The sequence below is a fragment of the Lipotes vexillifer genome, unplaced genomic scaffold, assembly GCF_000442215.2.
Source record: "Lipotes vexillifer unplaced genomic scaffold, Lipotes_vexillifer_v1.1 scaffold1088, whole genome shotgun sequence".
Taxonomy (NCBI): domain Eukaryota; kingdom Metazoa; phylum Chordata; class Mammalia; order Artiodactyla; family Lipotidae; genus Lipotes; species Lipotes vexillifer.
The window spans coordinates 1,614,314-1,632,159 of NW_006779738.1; the positions used below are offsets into that span (position 1 = coordinate 1,614,314).

At 44.0% G+C, this 17,846-nt stretch overlaps 1 protein-coding gene across 1 annotated transcript in view; it reads left to right on the top strand.

Moving 5' to 3' along the window:
• The window catches only part of NID1 (nidogen 1), a 94,801-nt gene that overhangs the window by 9,695 nt on the left and 67,260 nt on the right, over positions 1-17,846 (top strand). Inside the window, 2 exon segments of the mRNA XM_007452942.1 lie at positions 12,782-13,081; positions 15,230-15,456. Of these exon segments, the coding sequence (XP_007453004.1) occupies positions 12,782-13,081; positions 15,230-15,456 (527 nt within the window).

Sequence of the window (17,846 nt, forward strand, 5' to 3'; positions counted from 1 at the left end):
TGGGCCCCGCAAGGGGGGAGGCCACAACAGGGAGAGGCCCGCGTACCGCAAAAAAAAAAAAAGTAGTCTAATTATAAAAAGTTTTTAAAAAATGATGCTGCCTGTGGGTAAAGGACTTTTAGGGGAGGTGTGGAGGAGGAAGAGTGAATTCCACAGCTAGAGACCTGTTGCCAGGGTCCAGGGGAGGGTGGCGGTGGTGTGTGGACACGGGTTGTGGGTTCTAGAGCTATTTGCAGGTGAGTGCAATGAGGCTTGCTCATGTGTTATCTCATCTGAGACACGCAGGAGCTCTGTGAGGTCGCTCAGGCAGGTGAGGATGAGCCCCGTATTAGAGAGAAGAACACTGACACATGCAGCTAAGGGCCTTGTCAAAATACTCAGCTCGGGTCGAGGTAGACCTTGAACTCAGATCTTCCCACCCCTAGTTCTGCGGTCTTTATACTATGCCACCTTGGATACCGACTTCTTCCCCTCCTTCATTCATTTATTCATTTGACAGTCTCTCATCAGCACTGTAATGTACAGACTTTGAGGCCAGGTGTGCGAGGCTACATCACACCATGAGTGATATCACACATGATCCCTGCTCTCACGGAACTCACACTGCATCACATCACTCACCATTGCATTGCTTGTGAAAAAAGTTGGTTCTTATCCCTTAAGGAGCAGGTTTCTTAAGTGCTTTGTCCTCAGGTAAATTTTTTTCTTAAATTTTTTTTTGGCCGTGCTGCATGTGGGATCTTAATTCCTCAACCCGGGATCGCACCCGTGCCCCCTGCAGTGGAAGTGTGGAGTCTTAACCACTGGACAACCAGGGAAGTCCCTTTAATTTTTAATTAGAAATGTTTTCACACAGACACACAAAAGGGGAAAAATTAGTATCATGAACACCCAATAGGCACATTACATAAAGGTAACTGTTGTTAGCATTTTCCCAATTTGTTTAATTTCTCTTTACTCATGTATCCAGAGTAACAATAAGTTACAGTCATCATGATATTTCATCACTAAGTATTTTACTATGCATTCCTAAGACAGTAACAGCATTTCCCTACCTAACCAGCATACTATTATCAAACTAAACAAAATCAATAATAATTTCCTGTTATCAGTTTATGCCCAGTACATATCAAATCACTCCAATATCCCCAAAGCTGTCCTTTATAGCTAGACTCATTCAGACTGGGGCCCAAAGGATGACAAGCATTACATTTGGCTCTTTAGTCTCTTTTAATTTTTTATTTTATTTATTTATTTGGTTGCACTGGGCCTCCTTAGTTGCGGCTCATCGGCTCCTTAGTTGTAGCATGTGGGCTCCTTAGTTGCAGCATGCCAACTCTTAGTTGCGCCATGCATGTGGGATCTAGTTTCCCGACCAGGGATAGAACCCAGGCCCCCTGCATTGGGAGCACAGAGTCTTATCCACTGCACCACCAGGGAAGTCGCTAGTCTCTTTTAATTTTGACCAATACGCTCCCCCTTTTTATTTCTCACTTTACTTAAGAGTCACAACTTAATGTCCTGTAGAAGGTCCCACCTTCTGCATTTGACTGTTTCTTTGTAATGTAGTCTAGCCTGTTATTCCATCTCTGTATTTTCTGAAAACTGGTAATTTTGAAAATATTCAGGTTAAACATTGTTTTCTTTAGAAAACACATAGAATTTTACTTTTAAATTAATTTGGGGAATAGTAAGACAATGCAAATGGTTAACAAAACTTGTAAAAACAGTGTCAAGGGAAGTTTCCTTCCTACCCTGGCCTCCAGGCCCATCTTTCTCTCCCCAGAGACAATCACTATTCATGAATTTTTTATTTCTTTACAGAGAGCGTCTCAAATGTACAAACATATGTATGTACACATTCCCCCTTGTTTTCTACACCTCCTTGATTTTCTAAATAACAGTGTTATGAGATATAATTTACCTACCCTAAAATTCACCCCTTTAAAGTGTACAGTTCAATGTTTTTTGTATACCCAGGGACTTGTGCAACCATCACCACTGTCTAACTCCAGAATATATTGCTCACCCCCCAAACAAGCCCAGTACCCTTCAGCAGTCATTCCCCATCTCCCCCACCTCCCCACTGCCCCCGTCCCTGGAAACCACTAATCTACTGTCTGTCTCTATGGACTTGTCTGCTCTGGACGTTTCACGTAAATAGAATCGTACAACATGTGACCTTTTGTGACTGGCTTCTTTCACTGAGCATAACATTTTCAAGCCTCCTCCACTCTGCAGTACTTAGCAGTTCCTAGTTCTTCTATGACTGAATAATATTCCATGGTTTTATTTTTCCTTCCATAAGTTCATGGATATTCAGGTTGTTTCTCCTTTCTGGCTATTATGAATAATGCTGCTATGAATGTCCGTGTCCCAGTTTTCGTGTGCACATCAGCTTTCAGGTCTCTTGGGTATATACCTAGGAGTGGAATTGCGAGGTCATATGGTAACTCTATGTTTAACATTTTGAGGAACTACCAAATCGTTTTTCAAAGGGGCTGCACCATTTTACATTCCCACCAGCAATGTATGAGTGTTTCAGTTTCTCCATGTCATCATCAACACCTGTCATTATCTGACTTTTTGATTTTAGCCATCCTGGTGGGTGTGAAGGGGTATCTCATTGTGGTTTTGATTCACATTTCCCTGATGATAATGATGTTGAGCATCTTTCCATGCTTATTGGCTATTTGCATATCTTCTTTGGAGAAATATATGTTCACATCCTTTGCTTATTTTTAAATTGGGTTATCTGTATTTTTATTGTTGAATAGGTTAAACATTATTTAACAAGAATACTTCATGAATGAAGCCATATATGTCATAGTGTATAATATCAGGAGGCAAGTGATGTCTGGTTGTTGCTCTGCTAGCTGCTCATGTTAAGGTGATGACAGCTAGATCATGTCTGTCGTGTTACATTTTTCCCCTTGTAAGCAGAGAGCAAGCTATGGGGTGATACTTTGTTTGGCCTTATGCAGCTGTCCCCTTGCCCACCAACCTTTCACTTAATGTCTGTAGCAACCATTGATGATCTTTGCCTGAATCAATTATTAAATTAACGGTTGCCAAATTGTGTCTTATTTTGTCTTGTTGTTTACTTGTTTGTTTCTAGCATTCTTTCTACATTTATTAGCTGGCATACTCCTGTAAAGAAGAGCTTTCCCTCATCAACTGGGGCTTTTGGATTACACTGACATTGTTTGTTCTGGAAAGGCAGATAAGTGCTTAATTCTTTCCCTCTAATTTCTGACGTTCCAATTAAGGGACTGGTGTTGAAATTAAGGGATTGGTATAATCCAAGTTCAGGGAGTCCTGGTGCCCTAGTCAGTACAGGTATCTGATATCTCTATCCAAGGTGTTAAGGAGGGGCACACTTTTACCCAGAGACTGAGGGTTTGGACAAGGCCCTTCTCTTGCCTTTCCTGATCACCTCCTGTTCTGGAATGCTGAAGGACACTTCTGCCTCTTCTTTTTTTTTTTTTTTTTTTTTGTGGTACGCGGGCCTCTCACTGTTGTGGCCTCTCCAGTTGCGGAGCATAGGCTCCGGACGCGCAAGCTCAGCGGCCATGGCTCACGGGCCCAGCCGCTCGGCGGCATGTGGGATCTTCCCGGACCGGGGCACGAACTCGTGTCCCCTGCATCGGCAGGTGGACTCTCAACCACTGCGCCACCAGGGAAGCCCTACCTCTTCTTTGATAGACACACTAGAATTTAAAATTTAAAGACTTCCCACCATTTTTAAATGTTGGCAGATAATCTCAGGTAGAAATTTCCTGCAGAAGAGATGGGTAATTTATCCTGAGTCTCTCATTAGACATTAACTGGATTAAGTTTAAAACACTGACTCATCTTTTAACTATTACTACCAGGTTGCCCCTTGTTTTTATCTGCTAATCCTTTTGTTTCTATTTCTAATTCAAGCCAGAGTCATTTCTCTGGCTCTGTGGAGTTAATAGAAAATATTTGCAATTTAGACTCAAGAGTTTCGTTCTGGCACTTCTGGTGTATGATCTTAGGCAAGTCCTATAAACGGAAACTCATTTTTTTCTCAAATGAAGAATGAAGATGATATTAATGCATGCTTTACTAGGTTCACTACAATACCTGGAGTAAAAATGCTTTGTAAACTGTCAAGTACCCCTCAAGTGGGGCAGGCCCCAGGTCCCCTCTGGGCTCTAGGCTGGAATCAGTTAACCTCCACTTTGATGGTATCATTAGTTCAGGCTATTTCAGGGACTTCTTTCTCAAGTTTTTCTTTCCTTAGGCCCTTTTCATTTTCTAGGTTTTTCTAGCTGCCCAGTCTCTATCCGTGGAGCCATCCCATGAAGCTTTGCAACTTCCAGGACTTTTGCTCCCCATTTCTCTAAACTAGGTGGCTGAGTATAACAGAAAGAGTACTGGTAATGGACTCGGCCAGATGTGGGTTCAAATCTTGGTCCCATCACTTGCTGGCTGTGTGTCATGAAGCTAAATTAAGTCTCTTGTCATTTCCTTGTCTGTTTCATACACGTGAAAAGAGGGGTGGTTGTATTAAATTAAAAAAAATGCAAACAGCTTTAGTAAAGGGCCTCAAACCTAGCAGTAAGTGTTTGCTTCCCTTTCCTTCTTTGGCCTAAAATATTTTACCTTAGGTTCCTGCTTCTTCCCACCCATGGAGTTTGCTTTTGCAACTGCAAGCAATTTCATTGTCTTCCCAGTACTGCTCTTTGCATTTCTAAAAGGAGCCCATTTGTTTCTTATTTGTGCCTACCTCAAGTATTCTTAACCACATCTGTTTGAAAGAAGGCTTTCCCCTCAGGGTTGCAGGGGAAAAGCATTCTGCCCTGGGGCCTGCTACCAGGCTCACTGAAGTCAAAAAAGATGGCTGTTGTTTCACTTCCTCAGCGTTTGCTTGAACATAAGGAATCTAACACATAATTTTAATGTATGGAGTATCTGCATTTAGACTTTCTCCAGGGCTTCATTTGCCTGTGAGTTCACTTTAAAGATGCACAGGAGATCGGAAGTGCTTTTTTTTTAAATGGGGGCCACTTCCTCATCATGAGTTAGTGCTCTGTCCCGCCTCTTCTTACTGTCAGCTGAGTTGAAACAATTGTAAGTAAGTGGCTCCAACTGTTAGCCCTGTGAGGCTTGCATTTTCACCCAGGGGCGTTTTGTGATGTAATTGATGGTGCAGCTGGATGAAGAGCCTGTTTGGTGTGTTCCTTGGGGTGAGTGAATAGGTGTGTTCTGTACAGGGCTGTTAAGTTGCGCTAGTAACACGCTGAGCTGAACATTAACTTTGCTGAAGGAACTTCTTTTTCTCAGTATGAACTGTCAGCAAGATTCAGGGCAGTATTTACGTTGGTCAGTGTGCTGGATGTAGCTGTTTTTCAATAAAGAATCAATGTATTATTACGCTACCAAAAACCTCAGCGAGGCAATATTTGTTTAGAGTTACCTTAAGACAATAATATAACATCATCATCATCATCATCATTATTACTTTAGCCCTCATTAATACACACAGACTTTCTCAGGAATGCATTCAATTCACAGGAGTTTTGGGACTTCCTTGGCGGTGCAGTGGTTAGGACTCCGGGCTTCCATTGCAGGGGGTGTGGGTTTGCTCTCTGGTTCGGAAACTAAGACCCTGCAAGCCGTGCAGTGTGGCCAAAAAAAAAAAAATTTCACAAGAGTTTTGCCATGTTATAGTTACCAAGTCCAAGCTCATACTGCTCGCTGAATGACAGGCCAATAAATCGAGAGAGGTGTTGGGACAAGGAATAGTGACTTTATTTGGAAAGCCAGCAGACTGAGAAGATGGGGGACTAGTGTCCCAAAGAACCATCTTCCCTGAGTTAGGGTTCAGGCTTCTTTTATACCAAAAGGCAAGGGGGTGTGGTTGGTTGGTGCCCACTTCTTGGTGCCAGAATCCTTTGTTCTTGCAGCTGTCCGTGTAGATCTGGTGACAATGTTCCTATAAACCTCCAACAGGACAAATGTTATTCTCTGTTCTGCAACTTTTTATCTCTGTATGAATGGAGAAGTGTTATACCTTTAAAGTTCAAAGCCTTGAGAATGGGCTGTCTTGTATACTTAAGGCTACAGGCAACATTCTTTTTTTGTTTTGTTTAATAATAGATCTTTATTGGAGTATAGTTGCTTCAAGGTTAAAATAAAAGAAACAGATCCAATATAGAGTTAGATTTGTTCTTCCCTATTACATAATTCACAGCAAGGAATGTGCTGGTGCCACTGGGACTCAGGGCTCCTGAGTCAGGACTCCAAGGTGGTAATTGTGAACTGTTAAAAGATAAACTGGGGCATATTAACATTTTTAATCTTTTATTTGAGCAAAAATCGATTCGAATCGGGCAGCATCCAATCTAGCAGATAGAAAGGAGCTCCGAGGAGCTATGCAAAATGAAAGACTTACAGGCAGGAGGGAGTGGGAACAGGGAAGTTATCTGGCCAAAAACAGCAGGTCCTAGTACTGCAAAGTTACTTTTTTTTTTGCGGTATGCGGGCCTCTCACTGTTGTGGCCTCTCCCGTTGCGGAGCGCAGGCTCAGTGGCCATGGATCACAGGCCCAGCCGCTCCGTGGCATGTGGGATCTTCCTGGACCGGGGCATGAACCCGTGTCCCCTGTATCGGCAGGAGGACTCAACCACTGCGCCACCAGGGAAGCCCAAAAGTTACTTTTCTTTAGGGGAGGGGAGGGGTCTACCCAGCAGATGACCTCACTAGTGCTGATCAGGTGGTTTCTGATTGACCGGTTTAAGATTCTGTATAGAGTGGAAACTATAATCAAGTCTCAGTTTGGTGATGTGGGGCTTAGCATAAGCGACTCCATTTTGGGCCTGTAAATGGCCCAAAGATAGAGAGAGGTGCAGATGTAAAGGAGCTGGTGCTAAACCCTGCTTGGGGAGGGCAGGAGGGCTTCACAGGGAGAATTGGGACTTTGCCATGGACAGTAGCTGAGCGAGGGTCTTCGAGGCCGAGGGGACCATAAATGCAAAACCACACAGTGTTAAGTAGGTGAAACACCATGGTGAGTTTGGAGAAGTGTAAGCAATTAAAAAAAAAAAACTCCAGCACATCTATTTCTATTCTAGACTTTTCCTCACCAACATTCATATCAAAACTAAAACCTGGTCCTATAATCCACGTAATTTTTTAGCTGGCACAAAGTGGTGAACAGAAAATAATACTGGTGACTGACTGCTGTATAATACTTATGTTTAATAATTGTTTCTTTCTGGAATCCGGGCCCTGCACCTGGTGCCTCAAGCGTCTGCAACTTTTGGTTCATGTTAATTACTAAACCTGCTTTCATCAGCACCTTCTACTCATTAACACAATCTAGCGCGCCCAGTGCAACAGACATTCCTGAAAATCTCTGGTAGAGGAGAGGCAGGGGTTGTGAGGGAAGGGGTGGACCTGGGGAAGTCTGGGGAAGGAGGAATTCAGACAATGAACGTGGGCCCTCCTCCTCGCAGAGAGCATTCATGTGGGCTTAGCTATAAAAGTTAACTGCCTTTCTTTAGAAACTTTAAACTTTAGATTTATCACTTCATTATCTATTTTTTAAAGTTCATTTTGAAAATTTTAAACATATGCACAAATAGAATATTATGATGCACTCTCATGAATCACTCAGCTTCAGCATGTATCCATTTATGGTGTGTCTAGTTTAACCTATATCCCCACCTATTCTTAATATTCTCCCCTCTTACCTAAACTGAATTGTTTTTAAACAAATCCCAAACGTTTTATTTCACTGTAAATATTTCAGAATGTACCTCTAAAAAAGTGACTTTTTAAAAACAAAACGGGGACTTCCCTGGTGGTGCAGTGGTTAAGAATATGCCTACCAATGCAGGGGATATGGGTTCGAGCCCTGGTCCGGGAAGATCCCACATGCCGTGGAGCAACGAAGCCCCTGTGCCATAACTACTGAGCCCACGTGCCACAACTACTGAAGCCCGCGTGCCTAGAGCCCGCGCACCGCAGCGAAGAGGAGACCCCGCTCGCGGCAGCTAGAGAAAGGCTGTGCACGTCAGCGAAGACCCAACACAGCCAAAAATAAAAACAGAAACAAAAAGAAACCCTGCAAAATCATGATCACACCTAAAAAGTTAACAGTATTTCCTTAATGTCATCCAATATCACATAGGTTCATAAAATATTTTATTTGGCCTTTCAGTTGACTGGTTTCAATCAGGATCCAGGCGAAGACCACACATCACGTCCAGTAGATAGGTACCTCACGACTTCTGAAATCTACAGTTTCCCCTCACCCTTTTTCCATGCATTTATTAAAGAAACTGGGTATTTGTCCTTCGGGATGTCCCATATTCTGGATGTTGCTGGTCACATCCCTATGCTATCCTCTGAGTGTGCTTCTGTCCCCTGTATTTCCTGCAAAGTGGTAGTTAGATCTAGAGACTTGCTCAGACTTGAGTTATCGGTTCACATTTATGCAAAGTGTTTTAGTAAATCGTGTCGCACTCCAGCGGAAGAACCGCGGACACATAATGCTGTGGCCCTTCTCGAAGCTCACTGGGCAGTATTTCTCAAACAGCCTTGGGGGCTTCCCTGGTGGCGCAGTGGTTGAGAGTCCCCACAGGTTCGTGCCCCGGGCAGGGAAGATCCCACATGCCGCGGAGCGGCTGGGCCCGTGAGCCATGGCCGCTGAGCCTGAGTGTCCGGAGCCTGTGCTCCGCAACGGGAGAGGCCAAGACGGTGAGAGGTCCGCGTACCGCAAAAAAAACACAAAAAAACAGTCTTGGTGGGAGGCTTTATCCCTATGGACCTCCGAGCCTCTGCACTTCCTGGAGGTAGTCGGGAAGGGAGGGAGCTTACGTGTGCCAGGCAGGGGATAAGCTCTGTAGCTATGGCACAGACCAAGACGGACCTGGTCCTGGACCACAAGGGATGTACTGTGGCGGTGGGGAGAGCGGCCAGAGCTGGCAGATGAGTCAGTGAGATCCCTACAATCTGTGGTCTGTGCCCGGAAGGACACAAATAGGAGGCGGAGATATAAATGGGGGCCAGGCGTGAGGGAAGGGAGGAGGAGGGGCCAGCCAGCGGAGCCTGCACTGGATGGATGGAGGAGGCTCCCTTAGAAGGTGTTACTTCAGTTGAGCCCTGGAAGAGGCGAGAAAGAGCCCGTTATATGGGTGCAGGAGGTGGGGAAGAGGGGTGCTGGTGGTCGCAGGGATGGAGAAAGTGCCGTATACTTTGGAGGCTGGACACACAGGACATGGGATGAGAAAGAGCAAGGAATCAAGGCCGCCTGCCAGGTTTCCTGGCTTAAGCAACTGGGTGAACAGCTGTTATGGCGACAGCCCTCGGCAGCTGGACAGGCGGCTGCGTGACTCTTTCTGTGGTCCCCCGTCTAGTCCCTTTGGAGATGGTGTTACCGACCTGGGTCTTTCGATTCTTTTTTTTTTTTTTTTTGCGGTACGCGGGCCTCTCACTGCTGTGGCCTCTCCCGTTGCGGAGCACAGGCTCCGGACACGCAGGCTCAGCGGCCATGGCTCACGGGCCCAGCCACTCCGCGGCATGTGGGATCCTCCCAGACCGGGGCACGAACCTGTGTCTCCTGCATCGGCAGGCGGACTCTCAACCACTGCGCCACCAGGGAAGCCCGGTCCTTGGATTCTTTAATCAATAGAAATTGATAAGAAGCCAGACAAGAAACTCAGGCAAGGCTTTACTGGGACTTGTGCTGCCCCTTGAGGGGTAAAAACAAGAAACAGGCGCCCTTGCTTGTTCTCAGAGGCGGACCGCGGTGAGCTGGTCCCTTAAATGGGGTGAGGGTGGGAGCGGATTGGTGGGTCGGGCCTGAGGGCTGGCTTAGGTGTCCTGCCCACCCCCTTGGTGGTGCTGTGTGCAGGGGGCATGTGCAATACCCTGCTTTTGCTCCAGGGACCTCAGAAGTGGCGATTGGTTTGTGGCCTTTTTGTATCGTATTGTTCATAATTTGTCCCAACTGCGCATGCACACAGTTATTTTTAGTCCCCTATAGTTCCTTTGTATTCTGTTGCTGGAGGAGACGTCTGTCCAGGTCCAAGTGCAAGCCCCCCGGTAGAGGGTCCCAGGTCCTAGCCTGTCTCAGTGGTACCCAGGTCTGTCCTCCGGACCTCCTAAGTGCCTTTTAGGCCCTTCCCTTTGTGCGCCTGCCCTTCTATTGAATTGCTTGACTTGAACAAGACGGAGAAAAGGAACCAGGCCAGTAGGAGTATCATGAGCTGGACAGATTTGTGAAATAAGCCTGGCACCCAAATGTAAAGGAATATCGTTCATCAAGTTGGCCATTAATTGTTACATTTGGAAAAAAGCAAAAAACTGAAAACGTTTACTAAGAAGTTTAGGAATCAAATGAAACTTCCGGGTGTTCTGTATATGACATCTTTCTTCGTTATCATAGACAAGTGAGTTGAATGTGCCATAAAACTGCCTGAAAAATAATTTTCCTACTAATACTAATGAGGGTTATCTGGTCTTTGTCCAAAGCATTTGCAGGCAGGGCATCATGCTTCTTGTCTAAAAACTCAATTCCTAAAGCATTCCTTGTGAAAATAGAAATTCCTGCGCCCAGTTTCTCAATAATGTAAGGCACCGGGAACATTTTCAAAATTGTTGGCCTGATTTAAATTTCACTGGAAAACAGCTTTTTAAAACCAAGTGTCTGTATGTGGCTTCCATGTGATCACTTCTCACTGGCAACTGGTAACTGCCAACTTCTGGTGGCTTGAGAAAGTGAGCCGTTTCCCACGCTCCCACACGGCAACCCAATCAGGATGTTTGTGCTGGGAGATGTTTGGATGGGGTGGAGGCGAAGCGGGCAGGAGACCAGCTGGACGAGGCTCCTTCCCTGACTCCCTTCTCTGCGGCCCGTCCGTGCATTCTAGAAACTCACTGCTGGTGCCAGGTGATGATGGAAAATATGTCACCTGAGCAGTTAACAGACAGTGACACTTGGTAAAAAGGAAGGATCTTGCTAGGTCCACACTTAACTCTCAAACCTGTTCTTTCCCCTTCTCGGGGCCCAAATTGGCTCCAACACATCGAAGCTTTTTACCTGGTTCTTGGCATGTTGTAGAGTTTGGTCTCAAGTTCCTTTCCTTCTTGTCGGCCGCTGTCCCCCTTTCTATAGGAATGAGGTCTGAAGTGACTGAAGGATAAGGCCGTGGGAAGGATGAGTAAGTGACCTGGAAAACCCACAGGCCTTCTCATGAACTCCTGAACAATTGTAACTCCCTTTGCTGCTGTGTTCTTCCAATCTGTAGCCTCTTGAAGCTCAAACTAGGGCCATATGCAAAGTCGCTCCCATTGGATTTAGGGATTTTTTTGTTTTTAATTCATAGACTCCAGAAGTAAAAAGATCACTGGCGTGTTGTTCCCTGTCACCAGTGGACTGTGCGCTAACAAGGATGTGGGAAGGGCTCAAAGCCTCATTCTAAGCATGGCTTTGCAGGAGGCCCAAGCACGCCCACTGCCAGGGGGCTGTAGTCCCTTCCCCATTTTCCCAGGGAATATGGGTTTTAGCTGGATAAGAACAGTGAAATCTTTTCATAGGCTCTAAACTGGTTTCAAGAAGTGATGACTGATAACTGGTTTCAAGAAGGCTGTACGTGTAGTGATTAAGAGGGCCGACTTTGAAGTCAGGCTCCTTGGGTTCAAATCCCGGTAAGGCCTCTGATTGGTAACTTTGGACAAATTGATGAACTTACCTCATTTTCCACCGCAGCAAAATGTGGATAATAGTAATAGCTAGTTTTACGGGGTTCTTCTGAGGATTAGATGTTAATAAGAGGTCTGGGACATGGTAAACATTCAATAAATGTTAGCTACTGATCTAATTCATTCATCTGTTCAAAATAACCCCACCATCGTGGCCCGTCACGTTTACTTCTTGACACTTGTTTGCTTATTGTCTTATCATCTGCTTGTGTAAAAGTCCATCTCCACGTCCTTCTGGATTGTGGGAGCCTTGAAGGCAGAGCCTGGGTTCTCCTTATTTGTGGACCCACAGTGCTTAGCACAGCCCTGGTTTGTAATGATTACTCTGTTGAGTAAATGAACACAGTCTTTGATGATGACTTAGGTTTGAATGGTCCTTCGTGTGCCACAAACCACACACGTGGGAAGCCTAAGATGCGAAGTTTAAGACCCTCGCCCAAGGTCTGCCGACTATGCCAGAGTCAGGTCCTGTGATTCTTGCCCCTGTTCCTTCTACCAGGCCGTCCTCCCTAGGAAAAGAATGCTGAGTTTTACAGTTCTGGATCATGTCTTTCTCCAGTGTTTTTGTATTTGACACACTCTCATGTTTGATACACTATGACAGCATCCTGTGAACGGGAACTCGGTCTCCCTAAAGAAGATGTCGTTTCTGCACATCTTTTTTTTTTTTTCCTTTCCTTTCTTTTTTCAACGAAAAAAGAGCTGAGATAGTTTTATCTTTACGTACTCTACAAGTGCAACTGTTGTGTACATTTGAGATTAATTGCAGTTAACGGAACTACACTGTTTTCCTCTTGAATCTCACGTAAATGAAATCATATACTGTGTACTGTTGTTGTGTCTGGATTCTTTTGCTTGGCTTAATATTTGTGAGATTCACTCATGTTGTTTTGTGTATTTTAAGAAATTACTCTATAGTATTCCATTGTATGAAATGGCCAGAATTTATTTACCTGTTCTCTTGTTGATGGGTATTTGGGTCGCTCCCAATTTTTGATTGTAAGTTTCTGCACTCCTTTTAATGATGTTTGGTTTTGTACAGATTACCACGAATGGCATTATTGCCATGAGTGAGCCCCCAGCCAAAGAATCCCATCCTGGGCTATTCCCACCGACCTTCGGAGCAGTCGCCCCTTTCCTGGCGGACTTGGACACGACAGATGGCCTTGGGAAGGTTTACTATCGGGAAGACTTATCTCCCTCTGTCACTCAGCTGGCAGCGGAGTGTGTCCAGAGAGGGTTCCCGGAAGTCTCTTTCAAGCCCAGTAGCGTGGTGGTTGTCACTTGGGAATCCGTGGCTCCCTACCAAGGGCCCAGCAAGGACCCTGCCCAGGAAGGCAAGGTAAGCACCCACCCAGGCTCAAGGGCAAATAGTCTAATATGTTGGCTTTGTACGCTTTGGTCTTCTGGTTTGTGCTACTCTGATGTACACCACGCCCATGTGATTGATAAAGGCTGGACAGACATCCAAAGCAAAATCTACTAAGCTGTTTATTGCAGGTCTGAAACTTCCAAAACCTTATCTGCAGGGCTACTTAAATCTATGCTGTAATGACGATTAGATGTAAAGAAAGCCAATTCCTGAGAAGATTGCCACGTGGCAAGAACAGGGCTGCGAAATTACAGCCCCAGCTGCTCTTACTTTGGGTGGTGGACAGTGGGAGGTGGCTTCTAGATAAATAGAGAATTTATTAATATGAAGTGATAGGTTAAACTAATAAAGCAGTCTCGAGAGATGTGAAGAAATAATGACCAGACCCACACTCTAGTTGGGGGGACAAAACCCATTTGTACCATGTGGGTGGTTCAGGAAACAAGTTTCGTCATAACCAGGGATGGGAGTCTCTGTGGATGCAGTGGTTGGGAAAGGTGTTAGGGTGTGTAGAGCTTGGACTTGCCCCTGAAGGAAGGGGGGAATATTTGAAGAAGCCATCTCTAGATCCGAGGTGACTCTTTAGGACATGCTTTGATTTCTCCTTGCAAAAATAAATTTGCTCCACCATTGTTTAATTTTTATAGCATTACAGGGTAGAGAGCAACTTGAAAGGTCCAAAAGCACTCCCTTTAAATGGGGGAATATTCCCAGCTGGTGGTTCTCAAAGTGTGTACCACAGAACACTGGTCCCCCAGACATTCCTTGAGGAAAAGGACTCCTCGGACCATATAAGTTTGGGAAGCGCTAAAACTATTATCTCCCTCATGGTGACTCACTCTGGAAAGTCCTATAGTACAGAAACCTGCTTAATTTTGTTTAATTTAGCCATCCCCAAACCTTTTGGCCCTACCCTTTTCCCTCCCAAATAAGACACATTGCATCCCATAGAGCACACTTTGGAGAAGTCTGTCTGACACGTTTTGCTTTGCCACCTGTATCTGCCTGAGTGCTGTACTTGAAAACTGTTTAAAGCCTTCAATTTCTCGAGTGTGCATCCTTTTCACTTGAGTGATACCTGCCCAGCCCCTTGTACAGAGCTCTTGCCTGCTTCACGGGCCAAATCTCCCCTCACTCTTACTTCTCCGCACCCTCTTGCAGCAGCTGTATCAGATTATTTGCAATTCCCTGCTGAGGCTTTTTGCTTGTTTGTTTTACCCACAGTCTCTTGCACTAGCTGTGCACTTTGCTTGCGATGGCCTCTCCCTGACCCTCACTGCACGTGTCTAGCTCCTGCTTGTTCTTTCCGCCTCCTCTGCCCCCACTCCTCCCAGCATCGGGCACTTCGCCTGCACACAGCTCCATTACAGAATCTATCCTCCAGTTTGGCAATGTTTTGTTCACATGTCAATTTTCCCACCTAGACTATAAATTCTGAAGTGCGGCGATCCCGTACTTTTATTCGTCTTCACAGTGCTCAGGACAATGCCTGGTGCGTAGGAGAGGTACTAACATTAGGAATATTTTCTCTGTGCCTGGCCCTTCATATGCTAGCTCACGTAGTCCTCCTAACATTTCTATGCGGTAGGTGGCTTTATCTCCATCTTACAGATTCACAGATCGAGGTTCAGAGAGGTTAGGTAACATGCCCAAGGTCACGCAGTCAGTGAGGAGTAGAGCAGGATTTGGATCCAGATTTGTTTTCTCTCAAAGCTCATTTTCTTTCTTACTGCACAGTGCTTGGGCTCAATCAGCTAAATAATGAATGTGGTTGAATATGTTTAATGGCTGTGGAAACAAATTCTGTGGGTAAGAATTTGCTAAGTTGCATGAGATTTAGGCCACTACCTGTAGGTGCCGTCTATAGTTTTTCATTAACCTTAGGGTCACGGTTATGCAGAAAGTATTCATTGATTAATTAGAAAATTTCATGTTGACATAGCTTTAGAGGTATTTAAGTGGAATTATCCTGGAATACTTGGTCCTACAAAAGTATTTCTTTAGAATAAGGTGTAAATACTGCCATCTCTGTATTTTATAGATATGATCTGGTGAAGAGCACATTTTAAGATCTGTAGATATTTTCCTGAGTAACTGAATTTTAACTCATCTTCACAGAGAAACACATTCCAGGCTGTTCTGGCCTCCTCTGATTCCAGCACCTACGCCATTTTCCTTTATCCTGAAGATGGTCTGCAGTTCTATACGACATTCTCAAAGAAGGATGAGAACCAAGTTCCCGCATTGGTTGCTTTCAGCCAAGGTTTAGTAGGATTAATGTGGAAGAGTGACGGAGCTTATAATGTATTTGCTAATGACAGAGAATCAATTGGAAACTTGGCCAAGTATGCTTTTTTTTTGTTCATCAGTAGATTCTTCCCTTAATAAGACTATCATGTCTATAAGTTTATAAGACTATTTAAAACAGTCTATAAGACCATTTTATTAAGAATAATGTAATGGGCAATATAGAACATTACCTAAAAATGTTTCCATGGATTTAAATTTTGTATATAATTTTTATATTATGGAGTACTTTGTTTTTCTGATGAACTCAAAGGAATATACTCTTAGAATGAACAGGTATCCAAGTTTTTAGATATCATTCTCATTTGAGACAGTTTTACCATCTCTTCTATACGTATAAAGTTAGAAATACAAGTTATTCAAAACTATGTTCTGCTGTGACCCCAAGGCTGAGAAAACCCCTCCCAATTTCATATTGCCGGTTGAGTCTAAAACTCCCCTACACTTTAATGGTGTGCTGGTAAATGCTTAGCAACTGGCTTTAGGCGGGTCGGGGAAGCCCTCATTTATAGCATTTGCCTGTTTCCGTGGTGTAAATACTCCTACCATGGCCAGTTTCCAGCAGCTCACATCATGTCGCTCAACCTGGGGTTGAGAAAAGGTGAACCATTATATCGTATTCTCACCACAGAGGTGCAGTAGATTCAAATAACTTGAAGAACATAGCTAATATGAGTTTCAAGTATTTATTCCCTCTGCTTTTATTTTTTTTAATTTTTATTGTAGTTGATTTACAATGTTGTGTTTCTGCTGTACAGCAGAGTGAATCAATTATACATATATATATCCACTCTTTTTTAGATTCTATTCCCATATAGGTCATTACAGAGTATTGAGTAGAGTTCCCTGTGCTATATAGTAGGTTCTTATTAGTTATCTATTTTATATATAGTAGTGTGTATATGTCAATCCCAATCTCCCAATTTATCCCTGTCCTTCCCCTTTGGTAACCATAAATTTGTTTTCTACCTCTGTGACTCTATTTCTGTTTTGCAAATAGGTTTATTTATTACTATTTTTTGTTTTTAGATTCCACATATAAGTGATATCATGTGATATTTGTCTTTCTCTGACTCACTTCGCTCAGTATGACAATCTCTAGGTCCGTCCACATCACTGCAAATGGCATTATTTTGTTCTTTTTTTATGATTGAGTAATATTCCATTGTATATATGTACCACATCTTCTTTATCCATTCATCTGTTGATGGACATTTAGGTTGCTTCCATGTCCTGGCTATTGTAAATAGTGCTGCAATGAACACTGGGGTATATGTATCTTTTTGATTGCCTCTCATTTTAATATAGATTATTTAATTGTAAGTTTATATACTTTAATTTTTTACCAGCTGGTTCAAGCAAGCTCCTGCATAGCACTGCCTTTATTTGAGTCCCAAGCAGACAGATTGATTAGACGTCCAATTTCTGCAGGACTTTCTTGATTCCTCATTCCCTGTCCAACCCCAATCTTTTGCTCAGTATTCTCTACCAAGTAGTGTGTGTCCCTTCTTTCCATTGCATGAGCTGGTCATTTTACATAATTTCTTATAGGAACACTTCCAATCACACACAGAAGAACAGTAAAAATGGTGGTGCAAGAAGTAGAGATTAGGGTTATTCTGTTGTATTTTATAACTATAAAATGCCTTTAGATTCTCAATATCATTTGTATTTCACTACACCCTTTTAACATAAAAAGGTAAACTGAGACCTGTCCAAGGTTCCACAGCTAACAGTGTTGGGATTTCTAATAAACCAACTCTGTACTATTTTCACTCATAACTCTTCTGACACCAAATTTGTGGGGTTTTTTTCCGCAACCAATTCTCCAACTCTTCAGACACCAGCTAGGTGTCCTGTAATTCGATTCAGTTCTGACACTAACTGCTTGGAGTCAGCACATACCTCACAGGTTAAGGGCTCAGTCCCACAAAACTGCCCCTACTTCAGACATCCCTTGCAAGTCCCAGGTTGCCACCTGCACTTCTGATCAACCAGCTATAAATCGGGGGTCTCCATGAAGCCCTGCTCAAGTTCGATAATGTGCTAGAATGGCTCACAGAACTCAGGAAAGCACTTTCCTTACTATTACCAGTGTGTTACAAAGGATACACTCAGGAGCAGCCAAATAGAAGAGATGCATAGGGCAAGGTATGGGAGGAAGAGTGGGTGAGGGGCTTCCGTGTCCCCTCTGGGCTCACCACCCTCCTAGCCCCTTGATGTGTTCACCAGCCCCAAGGTTCTGTCAATCTCATCACTTAGGAATTTTTATTACATAGGCGTGATTGATTAAACCGTTGGCCATTGGTGATTAACCTATTCTCCAACCCCACTCCTCACCCCCCTCCCTGGAAGTCAGGGCGTGGGTAAGAAAATTCCAGCCCTGTAATCAAGCCTTATTCTTTTTTTTTTTTTTTTTTTTTTGGGG